The 19,865-nt window shown below is 47.8% G+C and overlaps 1 protein-coding gene across 2 annotated transcripts; it reads left to right on the forward strand.

Moving 5' to 3' along the window:
• The first annotated feature begins 1,827 nt into the window (after positions 1-1,827).
• FCRL1 (Fc receptor like 1) lies at positions 1,828-19,074 on the forward strand. 2 transcript variants are annotated; one of them, XM_059673291.1, is made up of 11 exons: positions 1,829-1,999; positions 7,002-7,022; positions 10,052-10,321; positions 12,131-12,418; positions 12,581-12,859; positions 13,192-13,305; positions 14,575-14,602; positions 15,819-15,901; positions 16,121-16,192; positions 16,768-16,799; positions 17,859-19,073. In XM_059673291.1, exons 1-11 carry the CDS (start codon positions 1,969-1,971, stop codon positions 17,928-17,930), a joined length of 1,290 nt encoding a protein of 429 aa, XP_059529274.1. In that variant the 5' UTR covers positions 1,829-1,968; the 3' UTR covers positions 17,931-19,073. The 2 variants fall into 2 exon arrangements, with proteins under 2 accessions (XP_059529275.1, XP_059529274.1); XM_059673292.1 differs by lacking the exon at positions 7,002-7,022 and having other exon boundaries at positions 1,828-1,999; positions 17,859-19,074.
• The last annotated feature ends 791 nt before the right edge of the window (positions 19,075-19,865 follow it).

Raw genomic sequence — 19,865 nt, forward strand, 5'->3', positions numbered from 1 at the left:
TCCTTGATCTTCTGAGCTGGGTGTTGTAGAAATGTCCTTTGCATGGGTTATGTGGGCCCTCCTGTTGTGATTGGCTCTTGATTGCTGTTGTCCCATTAGTAGGTGGGTGTAGCCCTCGTGCTGGCTGACTGTGAGGCTCAACCCCGACCACCTCATGCCAACTGTTATGCAGACATTGACAGAAAAAAATAAAGAGAAAACAAAAGCAAACCAAAAAAAAAAAAACCCACCCCAAAAAAACCAAAACACCAAACCATCATCAACAATAAAATAAAGACAGCAAAAAAAGATTAAGAAAAAAATGTATGAATACTAAAAGATAAGAGGCCAAAAGAATTAAAGAAAAAAAATGAAAAAAGAAAATTTGAAAGAAGAGAAGAAAGTGGGAAAACAGAATAAGAATACAAAAGGAAATAAAGATAATGAGTGGAATAATAATAATAATATAAAAACAGTAATGATAATGAATAAAATAAAATCCTATATAATAAAAGGCTAACATGCAAATAGACCGAATGGCAGAACAACTGAACAACCGGTCATTATGATGTGCGCTGACGACCAGGTGGTGTGTGCAGAACATGGTGGGCGTCAGCCAAGGCGGATGGTGGAGCAGGTGAGTGGGGGCACCAGACCAGGGTGGGGCACTGGTTGCTGTCATCAGGGCAAGCCTCTGGTGGTTACTGAAAATTCCTTGCTCCCGCACACTGCAGTCACGCCTGGCGCTTTCACCTGCTGCCAGCACTCGAGCCACCACTTGCACCTGCTGCTGGTGCCCAGCACCGGCCCCAATCACTCTGCAACGTCAGCGGGTGTGAGTGGCAGCTGCTGGCCCCGATCACCCCTCAGGGCGTCTCCACCTTCCCCTGCTCCTGAGGGGCAATCAGGGCAGCAGCCACTGCTCGCACCCACTGATGGTGCTGGCCCCAATCGCTCTGCACTGTAAGTGGGTGCGAGCGGGGCTGGCGAAGTCAGCGTGTGGGAGCGGGGCCGGCGGGAGCGGGGCTGCCAGCAGACAGGAGACTGAGGGCCAAAGTGGGAGGGGCCAGGCAGGGGCACAGAGGATGGGCCAAGACCTGCCCCTGTGCCCACCACAACCTTGTGGCCCACAGTTCCTTTCAAGGTGCATGAATATTCATGCACTGGGTCCCTAGTATTAAATAAAAGAACAACAGAAAAAGAAAAGAGAAAGAGAAAAAATAGATAAGAAAAGAAGAGATAGCCGAAACCGGTTTGGCTCAGTGGATAGAGCGTCGGCCTGCGGACTGAAAGGTCCTAGGTTCGATTCCGGTCAAAGGCATGTACCTGGGTTGTGGGCACATCCCCAGTGGGAGATGTGCAGGAGGCGGCTGATCGATGTTTCTAGCTCTCTATCTCTCTCCCTTCCTCTCTGTAAAAAAATCAATAAAATATATTTTTAAAAAAAGAAAAAAAAAAAGAAAAGAAGAGATAAATAAGAGATAAAACAGAAATAGTAAAGAGAAAATAAATGAAGAAAAAAAAATATAAATGAACAAATAAAGAAAAGATTTAAAAAGTGGAGTTCTTCTCCACATATTTTTGAGCCTGCAGCTATTACTAGTACCCTTTCAACCTGTTCTTTGTAGAGTTTGTTGGATTTTGCTCTGGTTTTGTCCAAATCTGGCCACATGGTGTGCTGGCCCCTGGCCTTCCGGGAGGTTCTCTCATGCAAGTCGTTACCAGTGGCTGTCCCTGGCTGGCCCTTGGCGTCCTGACTGAAGCTTGGCAGGGCACCTTTCATCTCCTCAGCCTCTACAGAACAGAAAATAAATAGAAACTGGCCATTGGAGCACCCCTGTTTCTTCTTCTATTTTTGTAGACTTGCACTGCAGGGTGACTTCCGGTCCCGACTTCCTCAAACATCTGAGGAATTCACCTCTTCACTCTGAGGTGAATGCTTTTTTCGGTGAGAGAGCATCTCAGATTACAGCCCCTGGCCCTGTCCTCATGTTGCTGAAGCTCTTGCTGTTGCTCTGTGGTGAGTAGGACCACGCAGAGTCTGGGATTCCGTCACACGGGGGCTCTGTCTTCTATAGAGCTGTGGGACTCTCAGCAGAAGAGTCTGCCTGGCTATGCTCAAGGATGCTTAGATCTCTACTTCCAACTGAGGGTGGGGTCAGGCAGCAAGTGGTAGATACAGGAAAGCCAGATTTTTAAAAAGGAAATGATCATTTTAGCTTTTATCTCATAGGATGTGTTCACCGTCTGTCTTTCTACTTTCATTTATTTATTTTTATATATTCTTTATTGATTTCAGAGAGGAAGGGAGGAGGAGAGAGTTAGAAACATCAATGATGACAGAGAGTCATTGATTGGCTGTCTCCTGCTTGCCCCACGCTGGGCATGGAGCCTACAACCTGGGCATGTGCCCTGAGAATCAAACCCTGACCTCCTGGTTCATAGGTTGATGCTCAACCAGTGAGCCATAGCAGCCAAGCTGTCTTTCTACTTTTTTTTTTTTAATTGTTGTTGTTAATCCTCACCTGAGGATATTTTTCCATTAGTTTTTAGAGAGAGTGGGAGAGAGAGGGAAAGACAGAGAAACATCGATGTGAGAGGAACACATCGATTGGTTGCCTCCTGCGCGAGCCCTGACCAAGACCCAGGCCAGGGAGGAGCCTGCAACCATGGTACGTGCCCTTGACCGGAATCGAACCTGGGAACCTTTGGTCCGCAGGCAGATGCTCTATCCACTGAGCCAAACTGCCTAGGGCATGTCTTTCTACTTTTAATGGATGATTTTGTTTTTGGTATTTTTCAATAGCCACAAAGATAGTTTGTACCACAAATTGGTCTCTCAGTTCTTTGCCCTTCTTACTATAAACATTGTTTTTCTTTATCTTTTTATGACCTTCCATTCCTACCATCAATCCCTAGAGCATTGCTAACAACTGCCCTGTTTCCAAAATCGTTGTTTTCAGCATCAGCCCCCTTCCCCACACAACTAACAGACTGTATCTCCAGCTCACGTTCTCTAATGCTCGGTCTCCAATGTGTCTTCAACTCCCCAACATTACTTTTCCATTGTCAATTACTACGCTCTGCATCCTCTCTTCTCACAGTAGTCACCTTAGACTCTATCCATCACAATACTCTGTTGCATACACCTTCATCTCTCTTCCCCTACAGCAGTCTCCTGATTAACACAGGGTTCTGCATGCTTCACACCTGTGCCTGAGCAGCTGCATGTGACTTCATACCAAAGGCACAATCAGGCTGCTAGTCTAAAATAAAATCCCAAACTATTACCGAGTCCAGAGACCCCCCGACGGGCTCCTGCTTACTTCTCTCACACCGGTACCAACCACTGTCGGTCCACCGGGTCGATTCCGGATGCGCTGGCCTTCCTATCCCGCCGTGGGAAAGGTGATGCCGTCTTAACGTCTTTGTAGGCGCTGCGTCCCTTCCAGAAATGATCGTTTCCAAATACTCAGTAGGCTTTCACCCTAATTTCACTTAGGTTTCTCCTGGATTGACATCTATCTAAATAGTCAAGACCATCATGAGATCATCAGTAACTTATTTCTCTGATTTATTTTTCTTTTTTTTTTAAATTAAATCTTTATTGTTCAGATTATTACATTTGTTCCTCTTTCCCCCCCCCCCATAACTCCCCTCCTCCCAGTTCCCGCCCCACCCTCCACCCTCACTCCCCACCCACTGTCCTCATCCATAGGTGCACGATTTTTGTCCAGTCTCTTCCCACATCTCCCACACCCCTTTCCCCCCCAAGAATAGTCAGTCCATTCCCTTTCTATGTCCCTGATTCTATTATATTCACCAGTTCATTCTGTTCATCAGATTATTTATTCACTTGATTCTTAGATTCACTTGTTGATAGATGCATATTTGTTGTTCATAATTTGTATCTTTACCTTTTTCTTCCTCTTCCTCTTCTTAAAGGATACCTTTCAGCATTTCATATAATCCTGGTTTGGTGGTGATGAACTCCTTTAGCTTTTCCTTATCTGTGAAGCTCTTTATCTGACCTTCAATTCTGAATGATAGCTTTGCTGGATAAAGTAATCTTGGTTGTAGGTTCTTGGTATTCATCACTTTGAATATTTCTTGCCACTCCCTTCTGGCCTGCAAAGTTTCTGTTGAGAAATCAGCTGACAGTCGTATGGGTATTCCCTTATAGGTAACTGAGTTTCTTTCTCTTGCTGTTTTTAAGATTCTCTCTTTATCTTTTGCTCTTGGCATTTTAATGATGATGTGTCTTGGTGTGGTCCTCTTTGGATTCCTTTTGTTTGGGGTTCTCCGTGCTTCTTGGACCTGTAAGTCCATTTCTTTCACCAGGTGGGGGAAGTTTTCTGTCATTATTTCTTCAGATAGGTTTTCAATATCTTGCTCTCTCTCATCTTCTGGCACCCCTATAATTCTGATGTTGGTACGCTTGAAGCTGTCCCAGAGGCTCCTTACACTATCCTCGCATTTTTGGATTCTTTTTTCATTTTGCTTTTCCGGTTGGATGTTTTTTGCTTCCTCGCATTTCAAATCATTGACTTGATTCTTGCGCTCCTCTGGTCTGCTGTCGGGCGTCTGTATAATATTCGTTATTTCAGTCCGTGTATGCTTAATTTCTAGTTGGTTCCCCAATATAAGATTGAGGGTCTTATTAGTTTTCGTGTAGATCTCATTAAGTTTATCGGCAGCTTCTAAACAGTTCTTGAGAGACCTTAAAAGTGTGGTTCTGAACTCTATATCTTCCTTTGACAATTTTGTCCTGTTTCTTTGTCTCCGAATTTTGTTATGCTTCCTTGGTGCACCCCCTAGTGGTCTTTGTTCGCAGTCTTATAGTTAAATCTTGATTGTTGTAGCTAATCCCAGGGAGGGTTTGACCTCCAGGCCAAGTGGCTATGAGAATCAGCTGTGTCAGCAGTGAGAGAACTTCTGTCCTCTAGGGAGGTGCTAATCTAGCCTTTGCCTGAGGCTATCCGGCAAATGCCTCTGTGCAGGGCTTGGGCGGGGCGGGTCGCACAGGATCAACAGGGTGGGCCGGAGAGAGCAGTTATGGCGGCTCTCAGTCCTGTCCCCAGGGGCTCTGCCTCTCTGAGTCCCAGCACCCGCTGCAAAGCTGGGAGAGAAAGCTGCACTCCTCTGACCGAAGCCAGACAGTCCCGCTTCTCCCGTTTGAGTCTGGGTCCCTAAAGACTCGCCTGTATCTGGAGCTCAGAGTCTGCAACTCCCTCCCGATTGAAAACGCCAACCTCGCCCTCCGCCGCCAGCCCGCTGGGCGCACTCCGCACCTCAGAATTTGACTTCAGCACTGTGCCTCCTCTGAGTGTCCGTGTGCATTTCTCTTTCCTCCTAGTTGTAGGACTTCCACTCAGCCAGCGTTCCTGTGGTTCTGGGTGATGTCCCTTCCGATTTTGGGTTCACTTTTGAAGTAGTTGTTCAAAGCAGCAAACTCCGGCGTTAACCTATGCTGCCATCTTGGTTCTCCCTATTTTTCTTATGGCGCTAATCACTCTCTGAAACCATGCCATATGTTTATTTTTAATTGACTTTCTTCCACTGAAATGTAAAATTCTGACAACAAAGACTACCATTCATCTTTATTCCTGTAACGTAAGTGCCATCTACAATGCCTCGTATATAGTATTTGTTGTATAGATGAATAAAGAAACTGTGATTTTCTTTTTTTTAAAAAAATATATTTTTTATTGATTTTTTACAGAGAGGAAGGGAGAGGGATAGAGAGTTAGAAACATCGATGAGAGAGAAACATCGATCAGCTGCCTCCTGCACACCTCCTACTGGGGATGTGCCCGCAACACAGGTACATGCCCTTGACTGGAATCAAACCTGGGACCCTTCAGTCTGCAGGCTAATGCTCTATCCACTGAGCCAAACCGGTTTTGGCAGAAAGTGTGATTTTCATGTAAGCCTTTATCTATTCTTTTCTTCTACCCCGAGGAACTAATTTTTTTAAAAAAATATATTTTATTGATTTTTTTACAGAGAGGAAGGAAGAGGGATAGAGAGTTAGAAACATCAATGATAGAGAAACATGGATCAGCTGCCCCCTGCACATCCCCCACTGGGGATGTGCCCGCAACCGAGGTACATGACCTTGACCGGAATTGAACCTGGGACCCTTGAGTCCGCAGGCCGATGCTCTATCCACTGAGCCAAACCGGTCAGGTCGGAACTAATTTCTTAAATAATAAACATTTAACCTAAAAAAAAGAAGGCACCTCAGACTAAACATGGGCTTAAATAGATGACAATAATAATGAGATAATATTTACTGAATGCTGAATAAATTCTAGGCACTATTCTAAGCATTTTATGGCTATCAACTTATTTAATTCTCACAAAACTCTATGAGGCAAGTCTGTTATTGTCTCCATTTATTTCAGAAAAGGAAAGTACAGAGAGATGAAACCTTTTTCTCGGGGTGACACAACGTGTAAGAGGAAGAGCCTCTTACCAATGCCATCGGGCTGTAAAGCCTTCGTTCCCACAGGAGGTGCCGTTTTAGTGATTATCAGGCCCTGAGCCTCCCCACTGTCCTGTCCTGGCTACCGTTACATGAGGCAGCATTAGAGCTGGGCCATCCGGACCTTTGAGAGGAGGGCCTGGAAACGGGCGGCTTGAAGAAGGGAGCTGCTAAGTAGTTCTAAAACAAAGGCACCATCGTGCAATTATACATGAGAGAAGCTCTTGGAAGTTGCTTTATAATCATAAAATGAACTATGTGTTGTTTATGGGCAGGTGTCTTATGGGTGATGTGGAATGTGAGAAAAGGAATGGAGAGAAAGAAGAAAAGAAGGAAGGAAGGGTAAAACTCAGGAGGAAGGGAGGAAAGAAGAGAAGAAAGGGAAGAGAGAAAGAGTGAAGGAAGAGGAAGGGAAAGATGTGGGGGAGGGCGCAGGGAGGGAGGGTCTGTTGTTGGGAAACTCTTGGGAAAATTAAACTTGGCATGGGTTTTGGATTTGGTGTTCCGCACTGACCTCTGCCGAATTCTCTCCCAGGTCAGCCCTGTGAACCAACAGGTGAGTTGCACTTCCCTTTCTTCTTCATGGTCGGTGGGTACCTTGACACGTGGGCCAACCCCGGAGGCCAGTGAGTGGCTGTCTGACATTGGTGACAGCTACCGAGGTGTATAAACAACCGTGGCTCATTCGGGCCTAGGCTGCGGTGTTCACATTTGTTTCTGTACCTGATATTTGCATGTTCAGCTCGGGGAGCAGGTGTTGGTCTTCCCTCAAAACCACAGTCTTTTTTTTTTCCCCCGGGAAGTCCCAGCTGAGGGAGGGATATGCTGCTTGCACACAGAAGTCATGGGTGTCAAAGATTGATTTTATTTTATTGATATAACAATTTTTTTCAGAATTCTTTATTGTTGAAAGTATTACATATGCTCCCCTTTTTCCCCATTGACTCCCTCCAGCCCGCCCCCACGCCCCACCCCAGGCCCTCACCACCCCACTGTCTGTGTCCACAGGTTATGCATATATGCATACAAGGTCTTTGGTTGATTACCTCCCACCCAGCCACCCTCCCTCAAAGACTGATTTTAGAAGAATCTCTGCCCTCGCAGCCTCAGGGGCTCTGAGGCCCCAGTGTACTCCTCAGCTGGGTGTTACGCCAGGAGGGAGAAAGGAGCCACATACCCACAGAGAACACCGTCACAGCCAGCCCTGGGCCACGCGCAACATAAAACAATGCTGCCAGCCCCTTCCCAGTGTTAGCTGAGCTGCTGCCACAGCAGTTACCCAGCGTGGTTTCTTTCTCAGACTCTGATTTCTGCAAACTTACTTCATTGTTTTGATCCTCGCGTAAGGTCTTACCTTTACCAGATGGAGAGAGGAGATCATTTCCCCCCAGAAGAAATATTTCACTGAAGTGTGTTTAAATGTAATATGTGTCAGAACTCTCTTTTTGTACATAAAATACTAAGTACAGGGTTAAACGAGGCTGTCCTGTCCCATCAGCGAGGGAACCCCAGATTAGGGTTCCTATGATGGGAGATACTCAGAGCCGACTCCTCCGGCTGGGTCCCTCACCTGGTGTTTGTCTGAGTCTGTGCTAATGCCACGGTGTCTTATTCTTGGCCCTGTCTTTCCTCCGAAAAGCCACACAGGCACCTAGTCCTAGCCTAAGCCACACCCAAGGTGAAAGCTTCTGCCACCAGGAATTTCCCATGGAGCCTCTGTGCCTGAGAATTATCTCTCTATATAAAAGCCTAAGTGACCATTACCACCAGACGACTGGACGACCGGCCAGTAGCTATGATGTGCACTGACCACCAGTGGGTAGATGCTCAACACAGGAGCTGCCCCCTGGTGGTCAGTGTGCTCCCACAGCAACCTTCCATGGTGGCTGGCCAACCTCCTGTGGTCCCGGCCTGTGCTACTGGCCCTGATCAGGACTGGGCAAGATGGCCCCAATGGGCCTCAATCACTGGCCAGGCTGAGGGACCCCACCCATGCGCAAATTTGTGCACCGGACCTCTAATTTGAAATAAGCTCCAAGCTGTAAGATTGAGCTCCAAATCCTTGAAGACTGCTCTTTCTGATGTCCTACTCCATCCCCAACCCAGGCTCACTCAGAAAAGTGGCCTACAGGTGCCCAGGTACCTTTTTCCTTCCCTTTTCTGCTCAGGCCCTACAGCTGTGCTGCTCCTCAGGCCTCTAGGGACTGCAGTTATCCAAGGAGAGAAAGTGACTCCACTGTGCAGGGCATCCCACCCCCCAGCATGGGCAAATCTTGTCGCATCATTCTGGAACTGATGTTCTGCAAGTCCCAAGGCACAGCATTCCAGGGTAAAGATTACAGATATCAAACCAGAAATACCCCCCCCCCCCCGGGGATCTGGAACACTTGGCATTTTTAGCTGGTGAATTAAAGATGCATCAGCCCATGAAACATCAAAATCCCTGAGAGCACTGGACATTCAGGGGCTTGTTTATTCAACCCTCAGAGCCTCTACTATTTGGAAAGTTTTAAGAAATACCTCTTTCCTTCCTGCCATGAGGAGATGAGATGAAAGCAGAATACAAATATAACCATCTTTAAATTCATCCAGGAAAATGCTCTTAAGGCAAAAACATACACCCCCGAGGCTCAAGATATGGGTTAAATTTTCTCCTTGTAAACATGGCTTCTAAAGGGGCTTGTCAAGAAGTCTCACAAGAAAAAAAGGGAAAAAAAAGAAACACCCCCACAAACAAACAGACATAAATATATGAAAAAAAGTAAAAAAAAGTCTCAGAACACAGGCTGTGCAGATGTGTGGATGGAGGACATTTCTAAGCAAGTACATGCCTGCTTTTTTCATTACAATAATAAGGGCAGAAGAGAATAGGTAAAGAAGGAAGTGAGTTTCTCTAAGTCTTTCCCAGATCCACCAGGTTTTATATTCTGTCTTGGAAAGAGATAGTCTGAGATGTCAGGGGAACGGAGACAGAAGAAATTAGCCACTAAGGCCTACAACAAGGATGGTTGAAATATATTTGCTTTTCCGACGACTTCAAGCGTTGTCTTCCCCAACGCCAGCTGCAATGGCAGTGGTCAGGATCCCGGCATGGTCTCCAGAAAGGCTGCTCTTAGGTCATGGATAGAAACTTCAGTGAGAAAGGACCGAGTCAAAGGTAAGGGCTGCCTGTGGTAGGAGGCGATGCCACACAGAGGCAGGTGCTGGGGGTGAGCAGATGGCAGAAGAAAGCCCATGGACCACGTGTGGGTGGTGATGTGATCCGTGTGTCCAGTTGGCTGGTTCTCACTCTTTTCTTATTTTTCTTGATTTCAGAGAGGAAGGGAGAAGGAGAGAGAAATATCAATGATGAGAGAGAATCATTGATCAGCTGCCTCCTGCACACCCTCTACTGGGGATCAAGCCTGAATCCCAGGCATGTGTCCTTGACCGGAATCAAACCCAGGACCCTTCAGTCCACAGGCTGCCGCTCTATCCACTGAGCCACACCAGCTAGGGCAGATTCTCAGTCTTGTTTCAAATGCTAAGAATACAAAATGACTGAATGCCATTGCCCTGGAATGTGTGTTTAATCCTTCTCCCTAGCGCTGCTTTTGACAGTCAGCCCTCCACGGCCCATGGAGGGGAACGCAATGGCCCTGACCTGTAAGACCCAGCTCCCCACACCGAAGTTAGGCGTCCCGCTCCAGTTCTCCTTCTTCAAAGAGGGCACTGCCCTGGGGCGGAGCTGGAACAACTCCTCGGAGCTCCAGGTCACTGCCCTGAAGAGGAGAGATTCCGGGTCCTACTGGTGTGAAGCTCAGGCAGAGGGCCTTAGAGTCATACGGAGCCGGAGAGTCCAGATAGATGTGCAGGGTGAGTGTCACTGGGCCCCTCTGCTGGGTGCTCGGGGGGGGGGGGGCGTGAGCCTGGGCTGTGCTCACTGTTCTGTTCTGCTCCTGAGCTGCTCTCTCTAGGCGAGTCCTTAGGGGTCCTCCCTTCCCCTTGCTATTCCCATTCAAGCGAGCAGAAGACTATTTAGACAAATTTGATTGTGCGTCTTCACTCTGCGGGAGAGAGTGGAGAAAATCTACACAATACATGGTCCCTGGTACAAGCAGCTGTTGCTCACTCAGCACTTTGAACAACTACGGTGAAATAGAGGGTGCTGTTGTATAGGAAGGGCTATTAATAAAAATACTGAGAAGAGAGAAAGATGACCGAGGTTGCACGAGAAGGCTTTGTGGAATAGGCTATTACAGATGGGCTAATGGAAGAAAAGTGTGGGCCTGGTTTTTAAAGATAGAAAAGGTGTTTTCTGATTCAAAATCACAGATGTTATTGCAAGTCAGGGCCGATGCTTCTGATACCCTTTCATTCTCAGACAAAGATGTGTCCATTGCGCCATAAAGCAGCTGTTCTCCAGATGCCTGGGCTTCCCAGACCTGCTCACAGTCACCATTGGTGATGGTGGAACACACACACACACCACACACCACACACCACACACCACATACCACATACACACACCACACACACCACATACTACACACACAAAACACATACCACACACACACGTCCCACCCACCCCCTCCACACCCCCACACCATACACACACACACACACCCCACAACCCCCCCACCTCCCCACACCATACACACACACACACCACACACACACACATCACACACACCACAAACACACCACACACACATCACAAACATACCACGCACACACCACACACCACACACACATAGCACACACACCACACACACCACAAACACACCACACACACACCACACACACCACAAACACACCACACACACACCACACACACACTACACACACCACAAACCCCCTCCACACACCACACACACACACACACAATACACACACACACCATACACACACACACCACACCACACACACACACCACACCACACACACACACACCATACACACACACCACACCACACACACACACACACACACCCTACACACACACCACACCACACACACACACACACACCACACCACACACACACACCCTACACACACACCACACCACACACACACACACACACACCACACCACACACACACATACCCTACACACCACACACACACACACACCCTACACACACACCACACCATACACACACACACCATACACACACACACACCATACACACACACACCATACACACACACACACCATACACACACACCACACCACACACACACACCACACCACACACACACCACACACACACACACACACACACACACACACACACACCAACCTAGACAGCAGGCCCTGTTCCAGCACAGAGTTGGAAGCACCACTCAAACCCAGGCAGTCTGATCTGCAACACGCGATATTAACCAGTAGCTTTTGTGCCGTGAGGAATGAGTGTTTGAGAGACATGGGGCGGTGGGAGGTCCATGGTCCTAGGGCGGGAGGTGATGCTGCACCCTCCATGGTGATATTATGGTGCCTTCTTATCCTACCACCATGAACCCAAACAACGCCAATTTCAAATCAGCAGAACCCTCGGCCCCACACCCCCATAATTAAACTACATAAATGATTGACTTTATCCAACGCCTTTTCCCCAGGACAGTCATCCTCACTCCTGCCCCTGAAACTCCTCCTCAGGGCTCACGTGTCATTTGTGTTTGGCAGGAGTCCCTGTCTACAATGTGAGCTTGGCGACACAGCCCCCAGGGGGCCATGTGATGGAGGGAGAGAAGCTGGCTCTTGTCTGCATGGCCACGGGGGGGACAGGGGACATCACCTTCCGGTGGTACCGAGGGGCCCTGGGCTTAAACCTGGGAGCCAAGACCCAGCCCTCCCTGACGGCGGAGTTTGAGATTCCTGCGGTGAGCGAGCAGGACGCCGAGACCTATTACTGCGCAGCGGACAACGGCTATGGCCCCAGCCTCAGCGGGCTCGTGAGCATCGCGGTCAGAAGTAAGTGCCCCTGCCCATCAGCTGGCAGGAGCGGGCACACGGGACCCCTGTTTCCTCGGGGGCATCCGGAGGAAGCTCAGGGGGGCCGAGCCCCTGAGGGAAGAGATGGTGAGTCTGCCCCACTGTCCGACACCCCCTTAGACACCCCACCATCTTTTTCAGTTCCAGTGTCTCAGCCTGTCCTCACCTCCAAGCCTCCGGGGGCCCCGCCGGTGGTGGGGGATGTGGTGGAGCTGCACTGCGAGGCCGGGAGCGGCTCTCCTCCCATCCTGTACCAGTTTTTCCTGGAGGATGTCCCCCTGGGGAGCAGCTCAGCCCCCTTCGGAGGAGGAGCCTCCTGGAACCTCTCTTTGACCTCAGAACATTGTGGGAACTACTCGTGTGAGGCCGACAATGGCCGGCGAGCCCAGCGTAGTGAGGCGGTGCCCCTCTGCGTCACAGGTACAGCTCAGCCCACGGAGCGGTCTGGGTGACCGTCCCTTTCTCAGCAGCCCGGGAGGGTTTCACGGGTCTCGCCGTGTTTTTGCTGCTGTGTTACCCCAGATGGGGTTCGGTGGGTGGTGCTGCCCTGGGGGTGTATCTGAGGGGCCTGGAGGACCTAGTGGCTGGGTGCATCTCTGGTTCTTTCATCACTGAGAAGAGCTGCAAGTCTCTAGATAACTAAGTCTCACTGCCCCTGCCCCCTGCGAAGGGCTGGCCTTGGCCTCAAGACGTCTGCTCTCCAAACCGAAGTCCTTCTCCCTGGCAGCTCAGGCACAGGTCTCTCTCCTCAGTGCCTGCAGAGGACAGAGAAAACCCTGCTCCACCCATCCTTGAGGGGCTGCTTGGCGGCTTTGGTCTCACCTTTATGGCCCTATTCCTTTGCTGTTGTCTCAAGAGAAAAGTAGGTGAGTATTTATGGGGATTGGTATGCTGTTACCGTGACCTTGGTTTTCACTGAAATAGGCTGCATTGGTGTCACGTATACTACAAAGAATGAATGCATCGCGTGCGTCACCCTGCCCGCAGACCTGCTTACAACTCCCAGCAGGGAACGGCACCTATTAAAGTAATGTAATGTTAGTCAAGTTCCTATCCCCTTTGTATTATCAGTTGAAATCCAGCTGATATCTAATGATTCTGTGATTTAATTTTATATGAAAATGTAACTATTTAAATAACGAATCAGCTACTGGATGAGAAATACAGGGAGCAGTTCCAGCTATACTGACCATCTCCCAACTAAAGTCAACGCATCAATTCTTATGCACCTTAGACTGAAATTACATGCCCTCCTGCCCCCTTCCTCCAATTCCACTCATTACTGGGTTTTTTCCACTTTTCAGTTTAAATGTCATTTAAAAAAATGCATATTTTTAAAATTGATTTTAGAGAGAAAGGGAAAGGGATATAAACATCAATGATGAGAGAATCATTGATCGAATGCCTCCTGTATGCCCCACATTGGGGATTGAGCCTGCAACCCGGGCATGTGTCGTGACTGGGAATCGAACCGTGACCTTCTAGTTCATAGGTCGATGCTCAACCACTGAGCCACACCGGCCAGGCTTAAATGTCATTTTCCCCCCCAGGAGGCTTTACCTGGCCACACAGCCTACAATTCTCTTCTAGTATTCATCAACAGAGTACCAAGTTATTTGGTTTTTCACTTTACTCCCATTGGCAATTAAATATTTATTTGTACCTTTAATCTTGGTTTCTTGGTCTCCGTTGATCAAGTTGGAGATGAGGCAAGAGAAGACACTATGAGCTTCTCATTTACGTTACAAGCTTTTTCTGCATCTTTGGGCGCCTCACCCCATCTATCATAGGGCTGGGCAGTGCCTCCCCTGCAGGATCTTGTCGCGATAAAACTAGGTGGTGTGGTTGTAAGATCAGAAGCAAAAAATGTAATAGATGTGAAGGTTCGAAGGCTTGAGCTCAAGTCTAAGCTTTGGTATTCACTGTCATTGGAAAGCTACCTTAATTCTTCTAGGCCTGAGTCTCTTCATCTGCAAAACGCAGGACCGGCCTGAATGGCTGCCAGTTTGTCCCTTGGGCACACGGTGGCATCTGTGATGGGCGTGCTGGCACGGAAACATGCCCCGCACAAGCGCCACAGGAAAATTGGCGAAAAGAGTTCCCCACTGACATGTGTTCATGTGTTTGACTTTCAGGAAGACGTCCAGCCAAAGACCCACCCAGGTGAGCCTCTGCTTCCTCTTTCGGCACGGACAGCGTAGAAAGATCTGTTTTATACAAGTTAAATGGTCCTCTCTCAGGAGCTTTTTCATATTAAAATACAGATATATTTTACTAACTTCAGAGAGGAAGGAAGAGGGGGAGAGAAATAGAAACATCAATGATGAGAGAGAATCATTGATTGGCTGCCTCCTGCACACCCCACACTGGGGATCGAGCCAGGCATGTGCCCTGACCGGGAATTGAACCGTGATCTCCTGGTTCATAGGTCAATGCTCAACCACTGAGCCACGGCAGCCGAGCCATATTTCTATTATATCCAAAACTTCCACCACACAGTTCCCTCACTGATAACTTGGAATATTCATTTGCTCCTCCTCTTCTTTTATATATTAACAAATTAATTTAAGTCCTTTCATCATTCTTCCTAATGTACCGCCTTCACTAAATCTGTAGAATAAGAAAGCTACATTACTTTGACTCACTTGATGCATTCATTCAGTCAGTTCACTAATATCTGAGGGTCTGCAAATCATTCCATCGAGTGCTAAAAGGCCTGAAAATATATACAAATTTTGAGAGTCGTGAAGTATCATAGATAAATATACATTTCTGTAACACAGGCCAGAGAGTAGTGAACACACTGAAAATTTTCATGACAAAGTTCTTTAGGAGTTTAGAAGAGGGAAAGGTTTTTAGAATGCTTTCATCTGGGGATACCAATATGTACTTGATATGGTCTATAGTGTGTTATTGTTTATGCCAACAAAAAAGAGGTGTGTGTCCCTCCCCTCCTAAATCAGAGTAGCATGTACACGCCAAGACAATCATCTTATTTTCTTTCCTCAAGACCCTTGTTCTGCTAGAACATGCTTTCCATGTCGAGAGAGTCAATATTTCTCCATTTGGTACTTGCTGAGCACCCGCAATGTGAAAGGCACTGTTCCGGGTGTGGGCAATGCCAGTGAGCCAGTCGGCCGAGGACCTTACACTTACGGAATGTACGCCTAAAGATACTCTGCCACGCCTCACTCAGCCCCTGTACTGGGCTGCGGCTTCTGCCATACAGCTGTGTGGCTTGCTGGTTTCCCCAGAAATCACTATTCTACTTAGAACTCTTTCCAACAGGCCCCTCTCATTCAGTGTCTTACTCACAATCTCAGGTGGCGGTGTCTGGAATGCTGGTACAGACGGATAGCACGTGTTTCTGTGTTTGCAGGAGCCCTCCCAGCCCCCCACCCCGAGAATCCACCTACGTGAATGCAACGGCTCCAGTGCAGCAGCCGCCGTTATATGAAAACGGTGAGGTTTCCCCATCACCTGGACCAAGGCAGGTAGAGCGAGCCAGGGAAGAGGCCATGGGGTCATGTCTGCTGGTCAAACCTGGCCCTGCTGTGCTCCGGCCACCTCCCCAAATAGATGGACCACCCGTCTTCAGGGCTGAGAGGGGGGTGCGTCTGAAGCAGTTTAAATGGCAGGAAGAAGGGACTGTGTCGTAACGCCTCCTTTCCCCTCTCTCAGTGAATGTTGTCAGTGGAGGTGAGGTTTACTCCCTGGTGTACCATATGCAACAGGAGCGGCGATCAGCGGCAGGTGAGACATGAGGGAGCGCATTTTCCTCTGACTTTTGTCTTGCCTGGAACCAAGAAAGGGCTGTGGATTGCTGTGCTCTTTTGTGTGGTCGCTTCCGCCCTTGGCGCTGACTGCGCATCGCTGTGCCTCTCTGAGGGCCGGCCTTTGGCCCGGAACCGGCCTCGAGGAGAACCCAGTGCCTGACGGTGGAGTGTACACTCACTCTGCAGTCAGGTGCAAGCCCTGGACAGGTGGCTTCTGCTTTTCTCCGTGACGAGCCCTATGCACTCCCTGCAGCACCCGACACAGCCGTCCAGCTGCTACTGTTGACCTACCTGGTACACGCTGGGCCCAGAAATGCTGCCGGATGTAAATGCCAGGAGGGACCTACTTATCCTCCTAGCCCCAGGCTCTTCCTTTCTCTCTGCATACTAAGGGAAGTGTATTTGTGATAGGCAGAATAGCGAGACAAAAATAGTAAGAGAAATAAATCCATGGGCGATAGACTGGAGAGGAAGAAGCCTTTATTAAAACTAACTTAGTGAAGGACTTTAAGTGTAAGTACACCCTCATAGCACGCACCCTTTTCTTCACAGTACCATCCCTGAGGACACAGACGCAGGATAAGGTGAGTTGGAATTCCTCCAGGCTCTTTCTTCTGGGGGCTGGTGTCATACTTTTAAAATGATGGTCACTAAGGAAAAATGAATGATCCCATGTTCTATCTTCTCCTTTGTCTTCTCACACAGTGGGGAGAAAAACGTTCAGTCATAACAACCAAGTGTCCCTGTAGAAGGGCATTTGGGAGGCTTGCGTATACATGTATTTTGGCCGTGGACATATGGGTGACTTGGGACTAAACTGTAGTATTTTCCCGGTCTAAAATTTTTATTTAAAAATCTTTACACTGAAATACTGTTAAGCTGTACACATATAACTTTGTGCTGTAAGGTTACCTAAACAACACATCTACATGCATAAAAGGCTAATATGCAAAGTGTCCCCTCGGGCATTCAACTGAGAGACTGGGAGTTCAATTGATCACTATAACATGTGCTGACCACCAGGGGGCAGCGCGGAACGATTGCTGGCCAGGACCCTACCTGTGCATGTATTTCATGCACCGGGCCTCTAGTAGAAATATAAATTCATAAGCTAAACCGTGATGTTTATAATTAAAGATAGGTAATTTCTAAACTTTGAACAATTCACAACATCCTTGATGATACAAAAATGCTCTCATAAAATGCAGAAATACTGATTCTTCATGGATGCAGGGACAGCAGGTGCAATTTTGTTAAGTGTGGTGTGACAGTCAAATGTCTCAGGACAGAATTCAAGTCCTTGGTAAACCCCTGGGCGGCACACTACCTTTAGCTTATGAATACCAAATTCTGACATTTAAAAAAACCTGACAGCCCCTGGGACTGCCTCGCAATGGTCCATAAGAATGAGAGAAGGCCTCGTACGTTTGGGTCAGTTTGCAGGCCATTGGTACACCTTTGCAGCCCACCAGTGATTGCAGACCCTCTGAAACGGCTGCCGCAGGGCCACAGTCTTCCAGTAACTTCTAATTCATGTGCTGCACAGCGCGCCATGCCTTTAGCTGCTTGGGAAGAGAACCACTGGGAGGCATGCTCTCCCTGTGTTCCCTGCTCCGGCCTTACCCCTGTGCCTGTGCTTCTAGGACCCCTCAGCCATCTACTCTGGAGTGAAAACCGCAAGCAGTTCAGATGATGACTACGAGGATGCTATTTAAGTTACGGAAGACCCTGCTCTTTATAAAGCACCTGTGACCCAGGCCTCAGAACCAGTGTGTTCTTCAGAGATCTGGGGAATCCGCTGTCCAGTAGCCCCATCCAGGGGAATGCCCTCCACGAGACGATTTCCACCTCCACTGGAAGGCAAAGTTGGCTCAAGCCCCGAACAGACCACCCCAGAGACTGACCCCGCATGAATGAAGAAATGGGAAGGCCTCTGCTACCAGAACCTGATGCTTGCTGGTTCTTTCAGGCCTGGGTCAAATTGCGCTCTAACTTCTTTTTCTAAGAGGAAACAGGACAGGATAAAAGCACTTAGGACTTTGGGGTCGAGGGAAAGCGGGGCTTAGGGTGCACAAAACCCAAGGTTAGTGATCTTGTGGGACTTCTCCATACAGAGCTGTGTCCATCCTGTGGTTCAGGTGCCTTTTCTGCTCAGACGGTACTGACCACTTACATTAATCTTCCTGTTTCTCCATATGTGACTCGCCGCATTTGAATTCACTGTTACCAAACCAGAATTGAAACAATGTTACATAAGGCATCACTGCGGTTATGCTCCATGTTAGCATATTTTGTATGTACGAGCCCATCTGGATTTGTAGTGAGATCTATTTGTGCTCGTCACCACATCCAGTGTTCTGCCTTTGCTGCAGCCTCAGAAGCTTTGTGAATATAATTTTTTATTCACAAATGTTGTGAAAACACGTGGTAATAGGATTTGGAGTTTGTATTTTAATTTTATAAATCAATCATTTGCTAACGCTTATAAATTTAAACAATATAAAGCATAAAATGTAAAAAATTAAAGTCTTCCCTGTAATTTAACACAAGTGGCCCCCATTGTTAAACATTAAGCGTTGTTAAAATCACAGCTCTGCAGAGATTTTTCTATTTTTGTACAGGCATTTATACATCATTGTAAATATGTAAATATTTAGAAATATACCTATTTAATAAAATACCATGAAATATTTTTTAAAAGTTGAAAATGCTACCATTTATTCCTCTAGACAAACATATCAATGCACAAATATGATGAATATAAAAAGAAAATTATATGATAAGCTCAAAAACAGCCTCTGATTCTGAATTCTGTCAATGTTCTTACCTTTTGCGACAGCATGAATGGACATTATTATGCTAAGCCAAGTAAGCCAGGCAGAGAAAGACGAATATCACATGATCTTACTTTATGGAATCTAATAAACTGATGAACAAAATAGAAACAGAGGCATGGATACATGGAACAGATTGATAGCTGTCAGAGGGCAGGGGGAAGGAGAGACTGGATAAAAGGAGGGGAAGGGATGAGACAAAGCACATATATTCATAACCCATACACACAGATACAGTGTGGTGATCGCCAGAGGGAAGTGGCGGTGGGGTGGGCGGAGTTGGGCAAAAGGGCAGAAAATGGAGACATCTGCAATAGTGTCAACAATAAAAATAAAGTAAAAAAAAAAAAAGACTGAATATTATTATAATCTTGAAAGTAGTCAGCCACATGGTAAAAAATAGATACTATAAAATGTCTACAGTCTCTAGGTGCTTTCTGTGTTATACATAAACTAGGGGCCCGGTGTGTGTGTGTGTGTGTGGGGGGGGGGGGGAGTGTCCCTCAGCCCAGCCTGCCCCCTCTCACATACTGGGAAGCCCTCAGGCGTTGACCCCCATCACCCTCCAATCACAGGATCGGCCCCTTGCCCAGGCCTGACGCCTCTGGCTGAGGCGTCCGGCCTGGGCAGCGGGGACCCACAGCTGCAGTGGCCCCGCGATCGTGGGCTTCGCTTTAGGCCCAGGCAAGGGACCCCTAGCTCCTGGGACTGCCAGCTTCGACCGTGCCCAGCTCCCATCACTGGCTCCACCCCTACTTCCTGCTATCACTGGCCAGGGCAGCAAAGGCACCTGATTCTCCCATCATGGCTGGGGGG

Source organism: Myotis daubentonii, chromosome 18, assembly GCF_963259705.1.
Source record: "Myotis daubentonii chromosome 18, mMyoDau2.1, whole genome shotgun sequence".
In the NCBI taxonomy this organism is placed as follows: domain Eukaryota; kingdom Metazoa; phylum Chordata; class Mammalia; order Chiroptera; family Vespertilionidae; genus Myotis; species Myotis daubentonii.

Bases quoted from the DNA above. Each gene is read 5' to 3' on its own strand.
- FCRL1 (XM_059673291.1), top strand. From the start codon at position 1,969: ATGTTGCTGAAGCTCTTGCTGTTGCTCTGTG. The intron at 2,000-7,001 runs GTGAGTAGGACC...ATTCTCTCCCAG, and splicing joins GCTCTTGCTGTTGCTCTGTG to GTCAGCCCTGTGAACCAACA. The intron at 10,322-12,130 runs GTGAGTGTCACT...TGTGTTTGGCAG, and splicing joins AGTCCAGATAGATGTGCAGG to GAGTCCCTGTCTACAATGTG.